A 17,454-nucleotide genomic window follows, 5' to 3' on the forward strand; every position below is an offset into this window, starting at 1 on the left:
CCTTGGCACCGCTGCAGCGACTTTGCAATGCTCCAGCCATGCAGAGCAGCCTTGAACCCCTGTCGTGGTGAGTCTTCAGGTAGAGCAGAGCTGCCCAAGTGGCAGCTGTGAAGCATCTCTCTGCCCAACTGCCAGAACAGTCCCCTAAGAGTTACTGGTGTCTGTAAATAATAGAGACCAGACCGTTTGCTAGATGGGACCGTGTGTGCGCGTTTGCACATTTGCGCTCCTTGCTGAGCTGCGCTTCTGTTTCCATTTTCCAACAAGCTCTATAAGATAGAGAGCATTTTTCATCTCAGTTCTAATCTGGCCCTGTGAAAAGAGACGTATGTTTGTCTTTTAATTTTATCCAATTTATCCAGTGCTCCTGTCTTAGATCTCTAGACATACAAAATAAAAACCTGAAAACACAGACCAAATAAATGAACTTGATAGTCAACACTACTAAAAGACCCCTCCAAAAAAGGGAAAAAAGTATCCAGACTTAAGCAACTTCTTTTCCTCTCTCCATGCCCCCCATCATCCTTAGGCAAAGCTTCATTGTAAATAGCCTTTGTGAACATTGTTGCAGTGAATCCTACAGAAATTCCCTTTTATACCATTTAGGCAGTATAAAGAGGCCTTAGTGTAAATGAGACTTGGGCCTGGGAAGAGTCAGATGATGTCCGCTTTCAAGGGCCTACGAAGAGCCGTTCTTCCATACACATAGCTCCCAAATGCTAAAGGACCGCCAGGTCAATGCCTGAATCATCCATCCAAGTCCTCCTTCCTGATGAACATATGACAAATCAAAAACCTCACCATGGTGTTTGACACTAATTATGGCGGCCTCAGTAGAGCGGTCGAGGGGTTAATGTGCGAGGGCACTGAAATAGCTTTGGATCTTGAAAGCTAAGCCTTTCTGGACAGGAGTGCGGCATGGGGTAGCTGCCCTGGTGCAGTCTGTTCTGAAGCCATTGCAGAGACAGACAGAGGGCTTGGTGTCAGGCTGTCTGTCCAAGCACTAATTTTGCAGGGGGTTGAGGGTGAGTAATAGATGCTGTGCATAAAAACAGTGGAACTATGCTAATTTACACCAGCTGAGGATCTGGTCCAGTATGTTGCTTGGTGCCCCTTCTCCCTCCCCAGTGGATAACTAGTTACAGGTGTACAACCTTGTACTGGCTAATTCTCACTGTGATGTTCGTTTCTTTGCCATGTGGCACTGAAGGATGAAAATGCACTGTAAATATTGTTTCTGTTGAGATGATGTCCAGAGGCCCCAACTGGAATGAAAGGTCCCTGATTTCACAGGATGTAGCTGACACTTGACAGCACGTCATCTTCTCTTTAGCCCAGTGAATGGCTCAACTTCTATCACCACCCATTAACTGTGGTGAAATCCATTATGAGCTAGAGCATCGAATGGTTTGTTAGAGAAGTTTAAGCAAGGAGTATGTTTCCCATTAAAAGTTATGGGCGCAGGATGTTGTTAGTCTGCCCCTGAGAGCCTTCTGCCATGTGTCACCTACTCAGCTCAATCAGTTACACATCGTCAGTGTGGTTTAACTTCCCTTTTTATAGGCACAGAGGAGCAGTGATTCTGTGCCCTTTCCTAGTCTGAAGGGGGAAGGAATTTATAGGACCAGAGCCTGCATTACAGGCACACAGTGATGAGGAGACTTCTGAGTCACTCTTGGGCTTCATGGCAGTCCGATTTGGAGAGTCCTTGGAAGTTCTGTAACTGGAACCGGAGAACTCCAGATCTGTGCCCAGCTCAGCCATTAGCCTTTAATTTAGCCCGGACGATGCAGTTACATTTTACTGGCCATTCTCTGATGGGCTTTCCTATCCAGCATATGACGAAAGACTCTGATAGTTTTCCAGTGCTGAAAGCAGCTTTAAAGCCGGTGCCTTGATTCCACAAGTCCAAATGCACAGAACTCGGAGGGAGCCTTCGAAAATAGCTTTCCAATGCCCCCAAATGGTCACAACTTTAAATCCTGTTATCTTGTAGCCTCCCCACCACCACCGGCTTTTTCTTCCCCTGAAGGGCCTTGCATTTTTACAGGTGGAACAACTGTCACTGGTGCAGGAGCAAATCTTACTTGTTCTGAGCCTTCGGCAAGAATAGCTTTGGGGGAAATTCCACTTTTTGGAGTGGTTTGAGGAGAAGGAAATATTTCAAAATCAAGTTGATTTTTTTTTTGTTTTGTTTTTGTTTAATAAACAGATGCTTGAAGGAGCTGAGGGGGTTGGAATATTTAAATATTTGAAAAATAGATTAATGGGCAGAGAGGCATGATAAATGCATTTATTATATGCATATCACTCCTGTATGTGTGTGTGTGGGGCGGGGGGTTGTCTAGGAATTCTACATGTACAATAAATTACTAGAAACCAGGATTACTTTAATTTCTCCAAATGGGAGGCAAGAGACCCCATGTTTCCACTTTACCAAAGAAACTGATACATTGATCTGGATCCACCTCTTGTGTGGCAGAGCTCCGTTGAAATTTATGGAGCTACACCAGTTTACATTAGCTGAGAATTGGGCCTACTTCTTTAAAATAAGTTGTTAGTGATTCACTATGTTACAAACATTGAACTGCCTCTTAACCTGCAGTGCTTAAGGAATAACAGTCTTAAATTCCTGTGCCCTAGTTCAAAAGGGCAGTTAAGTAATGATGACCTTTTGGTGACCCTATATTGAATGGGGGATTTCCCTTGTGTGCACAATACTCAGTGGCCCATAGTGGATGAAGGAACCAAATTGTAGGATTCTAGCTCAGTGGAAACATGGAAAACTTCTTATCGGTTACATTGTTACATGAGTGCGTGCGTGCGTGTGTGTGTGTGTGTGTGTGTTATATACAATATATACACCTGTCTGTGTGTGAGTAATATTAAAATTCAGTAGAATAATTTTTCACTATATATTTAAACTAAAACCTGAAATGTATATTAACACATTGGGCAGGTTGGCATGAAAAACTGAATTGGTAGAATTAAGCACCTGGGTGAGAAATGAAATGGACGTTAATCTCTAGTCTTACAGTCACAATATTTAAAAGCTAATCTGTACAACATCTAGTGCAGTGGAGTCCTGGTCTGTGACTAGGGTACCACAGTAATATTTAAAGGCTCTTCCCTTGGTATGCTCAGCTCAGCCATCATCAGAAAGACCCACCATCCTGTCAACTGTGTCCTACCCACCAACTCCCAGACTCTGCAGCCCTGACTCCTGGCCACACCCCTTTCCTCTCTTCCTTCCCTTTCTCCCACCTAATTAGTGATAGTTTTCAGGGTGACCTCTGTATTCACTGCCTTGAAGAGAATTGACCCTACCTTTGTGGAGGGAATGTAGTTGCATTTCTTTGTGTCAGTCCAGTTTAGCGCCCCCCTCCCCTCCCCCATCTTATCCCACTCTCAAGAAAACGTTGCAAACTACTTGCTGGTAAATGGATTGTATACAAACATAGCAAATCTTGTTTCTCGGGGGAAAAGAGAGGGAAGGCTGTGGATACAGTGCTGACGTTTTTAAAATGAAAATGCTCTTCTCAACACATTTATCCCAACAGAAGAGCGAGTTGTTCCCATTGAAGTCTGCCGATCCAAACTGTCCAAATACTTGCAGGGAGTAGTTTTCCGCTGTGATAAGTGTACCTTCACCTGCTCCAGTGATGAGAGCTTACAGCAGCACATAGAGAAGCACAATGAACTGAAACCTTACAAATGCCAACTCTGCTACTATGAGACCAAACACACGGAGGAGCTGGACACTCATCTTCGAGATGAGCATAAAGTAAGTTCTTAGCAGGATTTTCTCTGGGACTATGTACACATTGCAAGTGGTAAGTTGACTTGACTTTTAGCAAAGGTAAGTGATTCAAGATTTGGAAATGACCCCCAGGATGGAATAATTTTTTTGTGAAATTCCTATTTTCCAAAATCTTGTTTGTTTGTAGGGCTTTTTCCTGAATTTTGGGTACCCCTCCTGAGCCATTCAGATACCTGAATGTTTATGTAGAGAATGTACCTTATTTTAATAGTTATGAAGCAATGATTAAGGCAGTGTGATCCAGTCCCATAAAAGGTGGGAGATTTCAAAGTTGAGATTGCTCTGGAAATAAATAACGTCAACAACATGGCATGCAATGCATATTTTAATAACCGTGTGATACATTTTAGTTTACACTTGAGGAAAAGATACATACAAAATACATCACGTGTACATCATGCTAAGTTAAGGGTGCTTTAGCAATATTAATTTTTATATGGGTGTGACCCAAACCCTTTGAAGTCATTAAGTATATGTCCAGTAATATTGGTTGGCTTCAGATCAGGCCCTTTAATTCTAACTCAAGATGTTCTTGTGAGGGATGATCCTCTCCAGGATTGAGGCTTTGCATTGCTTCAGCTCAGAATTTTAGGAATACATATTTTTTGTCAGATTTTGTAGGGAAATAACCACTTAACTCTTGTTAACAGGAGCTAAGCAGTTAAATCCCCATGCTGGAAATTTACTCCCACTACTTTTGCTAAACAAACCAAAAATGTTGTTGACAAAATGAGCGCCAAAAGTGTCAGCAGAATCTGTTTTGCCCTAAAAGTTATTCCACTGCATTTTAAAAACTAGCTCTGTGAACTGCAATGCGTTTATTTTCCTTATGTCAGCTTGTTAATAATTGGCAAGCTTCTGTCCCCTTCTCTTTACTGCAGCTTTAGAATCTTTCTACTCCTCCACAATATACAATTTTTAGCTCTCACATTTCCCCCACTGATCATAGCCTGGGTGCTGGACCAGGATTCACTATGCCCCAGGCCTTTGATTTGGTGCTTCATTATGGGAAGATTTTACCCCGTCCTGGCTCTTGCCAGAGGTGTATTCTCCTTGTCTCTAGTCGTAGCCGAAATAACCCCAGTAGTTACTTTGTTCCTGCTGTCTCACACTCTCTAAAAACTCGTTATTTCAGACTATTTTGTGCGCAGTACTTGCATCTCGCAGTGCTCCTTAGGTGTAGGTGCTATTGTCATTTCCCTCTGGGAAAACACGTCACTTTGTAAAAGTTTCTCAGATGTAAAGTGACTTGCGCTTTAAATTCATTCCAATTCCCCACCCAGAAAACAGCCGTGCCAAGCTGTTACTTCATCCAAGGTGCTGCAGGAAATGTTGTACTGGGTTCACCCCACTCTCTAAGTCAGTACTGGATCAGAGCCTTGGCATAATGCTGGTGCTACAGGAGGTGCTGTCGTTTCAGATCAGTCTGGATCCAAAGTCGTGACCGCTAGTGGTCATTAAAAATCCCAGGGCGCTGTTCACATAAAAGGTATTAACCCCAGTGTCCTGGTCGCATTTCATCTCGGGTAATTGTATTCTACGCCTCTGTCGTAAATCTTTGTCCACAGTTTCAGTTGGATACACGAGTTCTTCACTTCCCATCCTAAAGCTGTTAGGTACTATTCCTGTGAGCTGTTAAATAGCTGGCGCATTTCACCTGAGGGTTAGCGGAATTTGACTGCTGGGTGAAGTGTTCCCTTTATAGTTTGTAAATCAGTTTGTGAAGCACTTAGCAACCCTTTGTAATGAAAATTAATCTGTTACTAATGAGTCACTCGGACAGCAGACATGTATAGTTAAAGGACCCATCTCCCATGTGAATGAATGAATCATTCATAAAGGATTCTGTTGCATTAGCGTGGTGCTATATTAATATTATACCACGTAAGATTAGTAATCCCCTGCAATGATGAAGACTGTAGAATGGTTGGGGATTAATAGTGGTGCTTGTATTATTATTATTATTTATTAGGTTTAAAACCTGCACATAAGGGAAAAACAAGGAAGATCCCTCAGCTAAGATGGTTGCAAGGTGAAGCATGGAGAAATGCTGTATAAAAAAACTTAAGCAAAACAATTAGAGGAGTGGCTAATTGTGTTTCAAGGGAATGGGTATTAACTTGACTGAGTGCTGGTAAAATGGCCTCTGGCAAATTTTACTCATCAGCCATTACTCTGCAAATAGAGGTTTGGGTTTTTTTAAACAGACATGAATATTAATTAATGTTTATATTGTTTCTTTTAAGGTGAGTCGTAATTTTGAGCTGGTTGGACGGGTTAACTTGGATCAGCTGGAACAAATGAAAGGGAAAACCGAGAGCTCCAGCAGTGATGAGGAAGAAAAGGAAGAGGAGATGAGCCCCAAGACTGAAGAGAGAGGTCAGTATTGCTTCCTTTTCTCCCAGGCTGGGCATAGGAATGTCTCTGAAAGCCCCGTAGAACAAGATGAGCCATTGACTTAACAAGAGGTTTTTCAGGAACCATAGACACATGTCAGCAAAGGCCTAATAGACAAGGTGCATATAGAGAAAAAGCAGATCACATCTAGGCAACTGAGATCTTTTGTACATGTCAGCAAATTGTTCTGTACCATTTGTATGTCGGTCAATGTCGGTAACCCATATGCAACCTTCCTGTTCCATGTTAATGCTTTGTGATATCAAAGTTAGTGGAGAAATTTATTTTTGGACCATCATCATTCTCTTGTCTTGCTCTTCGTTAGCTTTTTATCCTCCCCCTCCTCTATGCGTGACTCCCCTTTTTAGGTTCAGACTGGCTGGCAGCTGTGAAGCAAGAATAACAATGTGCTCCATCTTGGAAGCACATTACCTATTAAGACCCCAGTTCAGCAACATACTTAAGGATGCGCCTAACTTTTCGGATGTGAGTACTCCCATTGGCAGTCAGACAATTCACTTGCTTCAAGCTGAGAACTTGGTGAAGTGAGTGGCTGAATCAGGGCCTGAATCATCTGTCAATTTCAAGTTACAAGAGCTAGGCAACCTAAAACTGACATTTTTCACATTTTCTTCCAGTGAAATTGACAAAACCTTTCCCAAAAGAGGTGCCAAGGCTGAACACCCTCAGCCTCTTCTCTCTCTGCCCCAGCTCTGGGCTGGAGTGACTGAGTACCTCAACTCTCTGCTGCTCTAGCTCCCAGAGCTGGAGGAGAAGTCAAATGTCCCGGCTCTCTGCCTCTCAGGCAGGCAAGTTAGACGGCTCTCATCAGTTCCACAAACAAAATTTGCAAGAGCCTTCTTGGCAGGCAGTCAGAAAGTTCCATATCAGTTCTCCCAAGATGGAATTGTTCTCAACCCTTCCTCTGAAAATTCTCACTGTTTTGATGTTTCATCCTGGTTCGGGACAATTATTTTTTTCAAAAATATGAAATTTTTCTTGGAAAGAGATTTTCCATTTTCTGGCCAGCTCTTCTGTGCAATCCTACTCTATTTTACTCAGTAGCACACTCTGTTCATAAAGCGCTCATCAGAAGGAGAATGGCATTCTTCTTTTCTGCAGCTGCTGATCCTGGTAATTTAACCAACATTAGTTGGGAGGGAATATGAAAGAGAAATCTTCTATTCATAATACTGGGCTTTTTCCTTTAATATTTCTAAGTCGATTTAGTGTAATTTGCTAGACCAATGTAATTTTTATGTAATTTGCTAGACCAATAGCCCCAAGAACTGAAGTACTCTGTGTAGTCTCAGAACCCACCCTATATTGCATACTTCTATCAACCAGACATAATATGGCAGCCACCGCTAACCAGGGTTCATTTTGAACTAGTGACTCTCAAAGATGAATCTCATTACCAGTTCCCTATGCCATCCAGTTCCCACATTCTATCATGCTGCTGACTGGCAGGTTATCAATTTCTCTCTACATCCAACTAAAGGAATGCTGTAAATTTTTTTTGTGAACTTAAAAAGAATTCAGAATTGCATTCAAAAACGATTTCAGAAGGGAAAATACCCATCTCCTTGAAGTTTTTTAAACTTATTGCTGTTGTCTCACAGACAACGTATAGAACAGAATGTGGGTTTAGGTTATGTCTTTCCTTCCAGTGAAATCTCAGCATGTTAGCTATTTTAGTATCATGGTACAGTCCATAGTTAGGACATTGCTTTTTAACAGCTTTTGTGCTCAGTGATAACTCACCCAGAGCTTTTTTTTAATGAGGGCAGAGCCCTCCATAGGGGACGGCAAATCAGGGTGACCGCTCTGGGCCCCATGCTTTTGGGGGGGCCCCGTGGGCTGGTGCAATTAGCTGGCCCCGCATGGGCGGTGGGTGAACCGCTGGCCGGGGGGGGCTACCCCCAGCCCTGCCCCTTCCACCTGAGGGAGAGCGCGCCGGGAGGGAGAGCCACCACTGAAGCCTCCCCAGCCCCGGGAAGGCAGGCAGCATAGCCTAGCCCCTTGGAGCCCAGCGGCGATATTGAAGCGAGGCCCTCGGGGGGCGGAGTGTGAGCAGGGCCAGGCTGGCTGTTTGGGGAGGCACCGCCTCCCCAGCCTCCCCTACCTGCCCCCGGTGCGGTCGGTCCCAGAAGTGATGTCACTTCAGGCCTGGACCCCGCACTCTCCTAGGGATGGTCCTGAATGAGCGGGAGGAGAGTTGGTTAAGAAACTACATAGCTCTTATCGAATCTTTTTTCCATGAGATCTTTGATGGTGGCACAAGAGAAATTAAAAGATCAGCAGAAGGGATGTCTTTTTCACAAATACTCAAAAATATGGCATCTGTAAAGGTGCAGCATCCCAGGTAAAAGTGTAAGTTAGTGTCAATGTAATTAGTCCTGTCAGATCAACAGTGGGTTTCGAGCCTAGGAGCTGCAGTGCTGAAAGCATCAGCCTGTACTGACCGCTTTAGCGAGAGGACCAGATCCCCTGACTTGCAGCTGCAGCAGACCTATTACCTTCTTATGTAGACCAACACAGTAAACATTTTATTTTAACTTGTGTTCAGGATACTTACATCTCTGGATGCTTTTTATTATGCAAATACAAGATTAGAACTATCCGGATTGGGGTTTTAATAATCAGGGACAGTAGAAATATCTACATTTCCCAAAGACAGTGGTTATAATGTGGAGAGTATTTCACCATTTTATGTATATATATTTTCACTTGCAGCTGGGTCTCTCCATCTGTGAGTGGTTAAAAATAATCCATGTTTGATCAAACAATGGGTCGAAAAATCATACTTTTTTGAGGATTTTATTTACCTACCATTCTCTGCTGATTACTCTTTAGGAAATGATCTCTCTTCTCTCCCTTTTAGCTAGTATCAGCTGCAATAGTATCCATGTAATATCTGACATGGTACATACATCCGCTGTTAGAGACACTGTGGGTAAAATTTTCAAAAGTGCCTTTGTCCCATTTTCAAAATAACATTAGGCACTTTAAAAGTCCAAGTTCCATTGACTTTCAATGAGACTTAGTCTTCTATGTCATTAGGACATGAAAATTTCACTCTGCATCTTGTGCCAGGGACTGGACTTTACATAACAGGCCTCTTTCAACTGTAAGTACCATGGATGAAATTCTGCTCCCTGTTATGTTCAAAACACGCACAGAAAAAAGTTAGAAAAAAAACATAAGTGCTCTTGCTGGAAGTTTGTAGTATAACACTATTTTTATTTCTTAGAATTAAGAACAGTTACACACAAGAACCCAAAAACAGAGAGAGAGAAAGCAGGCTGCTCCCTAAAACAAAGAGGCACAAGTCTCCCCATCTTACTGTAGCCTGGCTGTCTGTAGACTGACTGCTGTTAGGCCCAAATCTCATGCTTCCCTATAAAGCCCCCTATCCTGCAAACCGGACCAGGAAAATCCCCTAAAAGTTGAGTGACTGTAATTTTAACCCAGTTTTAATACACCACAGCCCCACTCAGGTCAATGACTTCAGTACAGTTGGGATTTCTCACCATGGGCTAGGTCGTGACTTGGCCTATAAGTCAGCACAGGGAAGTAAGAATCCCTGTCACATCCTTGTGTGGGCTGCTGGAACCACAGAATCCAGGAATGCAGGAGTAAGCAACGCTGTGCAACCACATATTGCTCCCTGGAGAAGATGGGTGAAGGGTGGCAGGGAATGGATGGAGCCTGGGTACAACATGTCAGCACAGATAAGCTGTTGTGTGCGGGGCTGGGGGAAAGGAATAACTTGGTGTAGGACAGCAGAAAATTAACGACCCCTGGAAGCAACAAAAGGGAGGGGAGGGATGATGTTCCTTTCCTGGGATGCTTCTGAGACAGAGCAGCTACGTGCCACCCCTTGCTAGAAGCAGTGTTCTAGACACACAGTCTCTCCCTGTGAACTTCTATCCTTTGATCTTAGAACTCAGATTGTGAAATGATTCATACATTAGCAAACAAGCAATGTATGCCCACAAAATAACACAGAGTCAAAGGCAGTCAGATGTCTTGAGCGTGTACAAAATATCCTTTTCCCCTTGGAACCATGTCATATACCCAGCTTGATAGATCTGAGATGACCTTACTGCTTTCAGCTTGATTTGTAATTCAGGGAGCCATCTACATTTACAAACCTTAAAACCAAACTGACTGGGAAGTCATGGGGAGTGGGAGAGGAGAACATGGTCTGTTCAGAAAGGGTGGAGGAGTTCCTAGGCTAACACTCATTAATGTTAATGGAAATTACAAGTCTAAATCCCCCTCATGCATTTGAACAAAATAGGGTCTGTTGTCTGCACCTCCTCTGCACAGACCCAGAATAAATTTCCCATTGGCTGTTGTACTATAGGTGTATTCTTGAACATAAGAGCAGCTCTTGCCCCCCAAAACTTCTTACTCTCTGTAGGTGATAGACTAGTCCTGGTGCAGAGATAAGGTGTTCTAGTGATGCTTATAAGTTTGTACGACACACATAAGTGTGTATGACTAAGCTTAGGGGCCAGAGCTTCAACTGGTGTAAACTGGCCTGCTGCCATTGACTCCATGCTGATTCACATCAGCTGAGTATCTGGCCCTGTGGATCTTAGCCATATAATGAAGGGCTGCATCCTGTGAAATCTGAAGCCAGTTCTCCTTCAAGGGGAAAGGATAAAAGCTGTGGAAAGGAACATTCCCCCAACAATTTAAACAACTGATGAAGGTTACAAACTCGTAGCAACACACATCTGTACAAAACATGCATACAGAGAGTGGGAGTGAGTGTGTGGGTAATTTTGAGTCATAGCTTGAACTTGAATGGACTACATTTGAAAGTGAAGAAACCAGGCAAGCAGAGATCAAAATGGAAAGAAGCAAAATCCCTTTTCTTTCATTATGTAGTTGGGGAGGAGTCAGAAAGGCATTCTGTTGATTTCTTGCTCAAGATAATCCCTGCTAAGGAATTAATGCTCTGAACAGATGGTGCTGTCTCATTTTCAGTGAAAAGAATCAACTGAGATAGTCCATGCAATTATTTTTAATGGCTTGTGTGGCGATCTTCTTAATTTGTGAGTGAAGGTTTCGTCTTTTGTTAAAGCTGGCTCCATTCACGAAGGGCTTGGTTTTTAGACGTGCTGAGTGTCCACAGCCTCCCCTGACTTCAGTTGAAGTTGTAGGTGCTTGGCACTTCTGCAGATCAGGGCAGTGACATTTTGTGTAAAAGATCAGGATGGGAGGAAACACCGATCCAGTTAAATATCACTGGAGAATGGTATCAGTACTGCTCTACGTATGAGATATTATAGACATGGGCATGAGGGACTCATATTTGGGGATCAGATGCCTACTATAATGAGACTACGTCGCCCAAAATGAGCTTTGTGACTGAAAAATGTATTTAGACTTGTATTTATTTTCTTTCTTACAAGCTGTTTACACATTAAGCTTCCCTCATAAAATTGATTTTGAACTCTGAGGGAGGTATGCATGTTCTCTAGCCACTGAAATGTGGAGAAAGGGGATGTGCCTGTGGGTGGCAAACTTCATCACATTGGTTTGCAGAGACGTTTTGAAGATGGGGAGCAGGAATCTTGAACTGCAAAGTGTGTTGAGAGTTTGAGCCATCTTTTTCAAAAGGATTCCTCTCCACACATACACCCTTTCAGAAGGATAGCAGAGGAGGCCGCACTAGCTTATCGTAATTGCCCCTTCTGGCCATAACATTGATGAATCTGTGAATGACATTTCTTTTACTCTTTCTCAGATTCCATGATGTTCTCTGACAGTGGCGCTCCTGAGAAGCGTTTTCCATGTGAGTTTTGTGGGAGGTCATTTACAGAGGGCTCTGAGTGGGAACGGCACGTACTGAGACATGGCATGTAAGTTTGTTTACAGACTACTTTTCATCACAGCTGAGGGCAACTGTAGATTTTTGTTTCTCCCCATCCCAAGCCTAGTAAAGGCAAACACAGGGAGGTGAACAAAGAATTCGAGGAAGTCACCATAGGAGTCATTGTGTGAAATTCTCTGGTCTGTGTTATAAAGGAGGTCAAACTAGACAATCATAATGGTCCCTTCTGGGCTTAACATTTATGAATCTAGTGAACCCAGAATTCCAAGGTGGCTATGGTACTCAAAATGGATCAGAACCAAAACCTCAGTCTAACTCTCTCTATTCCCCCATTATTGGGGGGGCTGGATGCAGACACCAGATGTTAGTGTGTTCCCTTGCAACTTCAGGCCTGGATCAGATTCCAGGCTGGACGGAACCTCTTTTCGAGATGTGGCCCAAGATGGCAGAAGTCTTACAAGTACAGCTCATCTTCAGAAACTTCCACCATTTTGGTCCAGAATCTTGTGTGAACAGCTCCAGGAATACAGTGCTATCTAATCCAAACTTGAATCATGGGACCAGGTTGGCCTTAAACCAGACCTCAGAATCCAGTGCTAAAAGTCCTCCTGATCCGAACATCACTTCATTGACCTAATGAAGCTGGAGACTACTGTTGCCATTTTCGAGCTCATAAGCCAGCATTGAAGATGCCTACAAATCATTGTGCACTTTCCGCATGGGCTCCACTCTTTTGGTTTCCCTTTCTGGTCTTTGTCTTAGAACACTGATCTTAAACTTATGGTAAATTATGTGCACTAAAGTTTTGAAATCTTCAGGCAGAGGACATCTCTCTAAAAGTCCTACTCTGAGGTTAATAGCAAATGATTTTATATTGTGCACTCATTAATAGCAGTCCACACTGTTGCACGTGGATGGTGCAGTCAGCTGTGGTGTTTGGTACAGTCACTTACCTTTGAGAATATTTTTGTCTGAAATCTCTTAAATGCTCCTTACGCAATCCAAAATGGAGGGTTCTTGCAACATTACTGTCACTTGGAAGACACGTTAATGTTGTTTTTGTATATTGCTAGGCTGACAACCTTTTGGGTAGGGTTACCGTATTTCAGGGTCCCAAAAAGAGGTCACTGCTGGAGGGGGAGGGAGCTGAAGAGGGGAGGACAGCTGGGAGTGCTGGAGGGGGTATTTGGGGGGTACTGAGGGTGTGGTGTACCGCGAGGGGTATCTGGAGTGTGTGTACTAGTGCCCACAGGGGTACTCACTGGAGGCGGGGGACAGTGTTGCTCCCTGTCATATTGACAGGGTGGCTGGCACAAGCCCAGGATGCAGCGACAGCCATCAGTCAGCGCCTCCTTGTGGGGCCCCCCGCTCCCCCTCACCCCAGGGCTGGGGGCCTGGGGTGGGCGGGATCCAGCAGCTGTGGCTGCAGGGAAATGGACCAATTAGGGCTATTTCTGAGCTGCAATGACTGCTCTGCAAAAATCCCGGACATTGCCTGTTATTTGAAAAATCTGCCCAGACAGAAGGCGGAGGATCAAAAAAGAGGTAGTGTCTGGGAAAACCCAGACGTATGATAACCCTGCTTTTGGGGATAACAGACACTTCAGTGTTCTTATCCTTTGTCTTGTTTATTTAGATAGAGTCTCTGCCGTAAAGTGCTTACACTGTGTTTGACAGCACCTCGCGCAGTGGGGCTTTATCATTGTAATGACGCGTGTACCGAGTTTAAAGACTGCAGCTCATTAGGCACTTCAGTGGTTGAAAAGCCATTAGCCTTTTTAGACTGTTCACTCTTCAGGGAAGGACTGTCTTCACGCTCACATACCTATCATAGAATCATAGAATATCAGGCTTGGAAGGGACCTCAGGAGGTCATCTAGTCCAACCCCCTGCTCAAAAGCAGGACCAATCCCCAATTAAATCATCCCAGCCAGGGCTAGCAGACTTTGGGACCAATTCTAATACAAATGATGAGTACAAGGGGAAAGGGAAAGGGGGTTGACCTTTCAGTGACCTCTAATGAAAAGGTCAAACATCAAATTTGGGATTATTCCTGCCCCTTATGTTCAACAGCCCATAATGAATAAGTACCAAATATCAAACTCTGAATGAGCAGAAATTAGTGTTTCATTGTGTCACTTGTCCTGTTGCAAACGTATGTATCATATTAGATGCTGGATGTTTGACCAGTTGTATTCTCTGTGAATGTCGTTAGAGGAGAAGCGAGCTGTTTTTCCCTGCTGCAATAAGTAAAGGAGGGCTTTGTTTTCTGTGGGTCTGATCGAAAAGTTTTCCACTTTCTCTTGCTCAAATTTCAGGGCCCTGAATGAAAGTAAGCGAGGGACCAGGGAGGATGAACAGCTGAAGGAGAACGCAGAGGAGAGTGTTAAGGTACCATCAGCAGAAGAAAAGGAAAGCAGTGAGGAAATGGTGGACTTTTCCCACAAGAATGAAACTGCAGTCCTTGGTGTGGCTGCCGATAAATCTCTCCAAGAGAACACAGAGGCCAAAAACGAATAAGCATTTGGTGTGATTTTAATTAACCTACTTGAACAGTGATGAAAGGGGTGGGGGGGTGGGCTGAAGGAGGAAACAAAGCTGCTTTTAGGACTGAATGATCTATTTTCAAAGCACTGGTACCCGTGTGAGTGTGTGTATGTTAAAGTTATTTAAATGATGGAATAAGTGGCTCCATTACATCACTGCATCTTTTCTTCTGGATTTTGACAATGGGAAGTTACATTCATCTTGGACTAACGAAGCAACTTCCCGGGTTCCTACATTACACAATGTGCTTTGCAATGGAGACTTGGATTGTTTGAGAATGGACGCGTCGTGAGCATGGAAGAAGGGGGGACAACTTTTTGACGCACAAATTTCAGTGCGTTTTTCTAGTTTTAATACAGTACACTTTTCCAGACTGAATGCAACTGCTTTAGAAAAGAAAAGAAAGGATTAAAAAAAAAAAACTGCTTTGCATAAAACAGTCACCTGTTTCTTAGTACCTCAAAATTAACCAAGGGAAATCTCTGCATTTGTCAGTACTACCTGTTGTCGTTGTGGTTAAATGTAGAGACTGCTGGCTGAGATGGTGAATGGAGGAAGAAAAAAAGAAGTTTTAAAGAAAGGAAAACAAATTGTGCTTAAAATCCCAGTGTGGGTTTTATTTCTTAAAATACTGTGATTTTTTAATTATTTTAGTAAAAAAAAAATACAAAAAAAAAAGAGAGAGAGACTTTAATTCCTAGATAACTGTTTGTGAATTGTCATCCTTTATTCCAGGTAAGCTGTTTGTTAGTATTCAACTATAATTTTAGGGTTTGATAGATTCATGTGACTGATTGTGCGGTTTTGTTTGCCACATGTTTGTTTTCTATCTGCCTGAGGTGTTACAAATACAGCACAATTAAGTTTCTCATGTAAAATTATTTCTTTTTCAGTGGGGGGGAAGGGGGAAAGGAGACTTGTTCTTGCGAACAAATTTTTTTTTAAACATGGAAATAACAAAGAAGTTTAACTTTTTTTAAAAATTTAAACTAAAGAACCAAACTTACGGCACAGCTATGCAGCTTGCGGACCAGCCACTTAGGTCCTCATAACCATTCTGTTGCTTGTCAAATTAACATTGATCAGTCTCACGCCAGTAACTTTTCGTTAAGATTGGCTGCCTTTTTGTATGTGGTGTGTGGTTTTTTCTTTTTGTTTTTGTGCGGTGGGGAGGTGGGAGGGGGTCTCTGATAACACGTGTTTTTGCAAGGGAAGGTGAAATAGTTACATACTACATGGAGCTTGAATCTAACTCGAGTCAAGACAGGAGTTGCTATTTTTCCCTCCTCCTTAGCATGAGGGGAGCAGCATAGAATAAATAGGAATCTACACCCACGGGGAAGGATCCTGCACTCTTTAATTCCCCCCACCCACTTTGGTGAAATGCCCACTGACGTCTGTGGGAGTTTAGCCTGAATAAGGAGTGCAGAATCCAGGTCCATGGTATGTTCTGACCGTGAACAAAAAAGAGTTTCTTTCCAAAAAGTAGAAAATACTTGACTGAAACCTAGTTTTAGAAATGCATGTGTCTCTTTGTTTTTTTGTTTTTGGGGGGATGTATTGGGAGGGAGGGGAAAAGACAGGAAGCTAGTGAGAAGACGGCATCCCACAGAGCTTCACGTAAAATTGATGGCAAAAATGTTGCATTTGTGGAATAAGTGCTACTTGAAAAGCATGGTGTTTTTGCTTTTAAGGATTCATCTTCTGAGGGGTTTCTTTGGAGGTGGGAGGGAGCATCATGTGGAAAACACAGCAGAGGGACAAGTATAAATACACATTTTGTGTCTGTATTTGTTTTTTTTAATTGGCCTCATTTCAAATGTATTTAAACAGTTCCATACCTGGATTGGGTGTTTGTAATGGTTACCAAAAACGAAAAAGAAAAAAAAATGAAATAAATGATTGTGACATGCTTTTATCACTACTTTATTTTTCAAATAACATGTAAATATTGTAATCCATTGGATTTTGTTTTGCTAACCTGTTAATAAAAATATGGGACCATTATCCTTTTAACAAGCCTAGAATGTCATATATTTCTTTTTTTTCCCTTCCCCCCCCCCCCCCCCCGACTCCCCTCCAATGTATACCTGATATATTGTGGACACCACATTTTAGATGCATTATTATGAATTCTGTTAACTGTAATGATGACATAGAATTGAAAATAACATTTTTTTCATTGTTTAATTTATACAGAGGACTTTTTCAGAGTTTGACAGAAGGAAATAAAATAGCAAAATGCTAACCCATCGCCTCCAGCACTCAGTATTTCCTGATTTTAAATTACTGCTTACTGATGGGGGAGGAGGAGGGAGATCCTAAATTGTTGCACTGATGGGTTTGGTTTTTTGTTTGTTTTTTTGTTTTTGTTTTTTTGGTTGGTTTTTTTTAAGGCAATGAAAATGAATAAAGACTTTTTAAAAGTGTGTGTGTATATAGTTCTATCTTAAGTACTTTTAATGGCCCACATTACTGTAGCATTTGTCCCTTTCAACATCTGAGGATCTCTCAGATGCTTAATTGATTTTGCACTTTGCCTTGAGCAAATATGATTTCAGCAAACTGTGGCTGGCTTTTTTACTCTTGTGTTTCTGCTGAGAATCTAGAAAGGACTTTGAGTTCATGACTGAAGACTGATCTGGAATCTTGTCCTTGGCAACCACAGATATTTAAATGCATTGGAGATTTGTGGCAAGTGTTCATTTTTTGGGTATCGGTGTCTCAGCTCCTCCTATAATGCCAGAAGTTCCTTTGATTCACTGGGAGCAGAATTGGGCTGATTGCCTGGGGTGCTAAATAGCACCAAAACCCTGATAATCACATCACCTTATATGTA

The 17,454-nt window shown here is 42.6% G+C and overlaps 1 protein-coding gene across 8 annotated transcripts in view; it reads left to right on the top strand.

The window, feature by feature from the left end:
- ZNF462 (zinc finger protein 462) overlaps window positions 1-16,636 on the top strand; it is a 104,474-nt gene extending 87,838 nt beyond the window's left edge. For all 8 annotated transcript variants that reach the window (XM_073345994.2, XM_073345997.1, XM_073345996.1 and 5 more), the window contains 4 exons: window positions 3,561-3,784; window positions 6,067-6,199; window positions 11,982-12,096; window positions 14,387-16,636. In XM_073345994.2, coding sequence (XP_073202095.1) covers window positions 3,561-3,784; window positions 6,067-6,199; window positions 11,982-12,096; window positions 14,387-14,588 — 674 coding nt within the window. In that variant the 3' untranslated portion in view covers window positions 14,589-16,636. The remainder of the gene's footprint in view (window positions 1-3,560; window positions 3,785-6,066; window positions 6,200-11,981; window positions 12,097-14,386) is intronic.
- The last annotated feature ends 818 nt before the right edge of the window (window positions 16,637-17,454 follow it).

Source organism: Lepidochelys kempii, chromosome 5 (assembly GCF_965140285.1).
Source record: "Lepidochelys kempii isolate rLepKem1 chromosome 5, rLepKem1.hap1, whole genome shotgun sequence".
Classification (NCBI taxonomy): Eukaryota; Metazoa; Chordata; order Testudines; family Cheloniidae; genus Lepidochelys; species Lepidochelys kempii.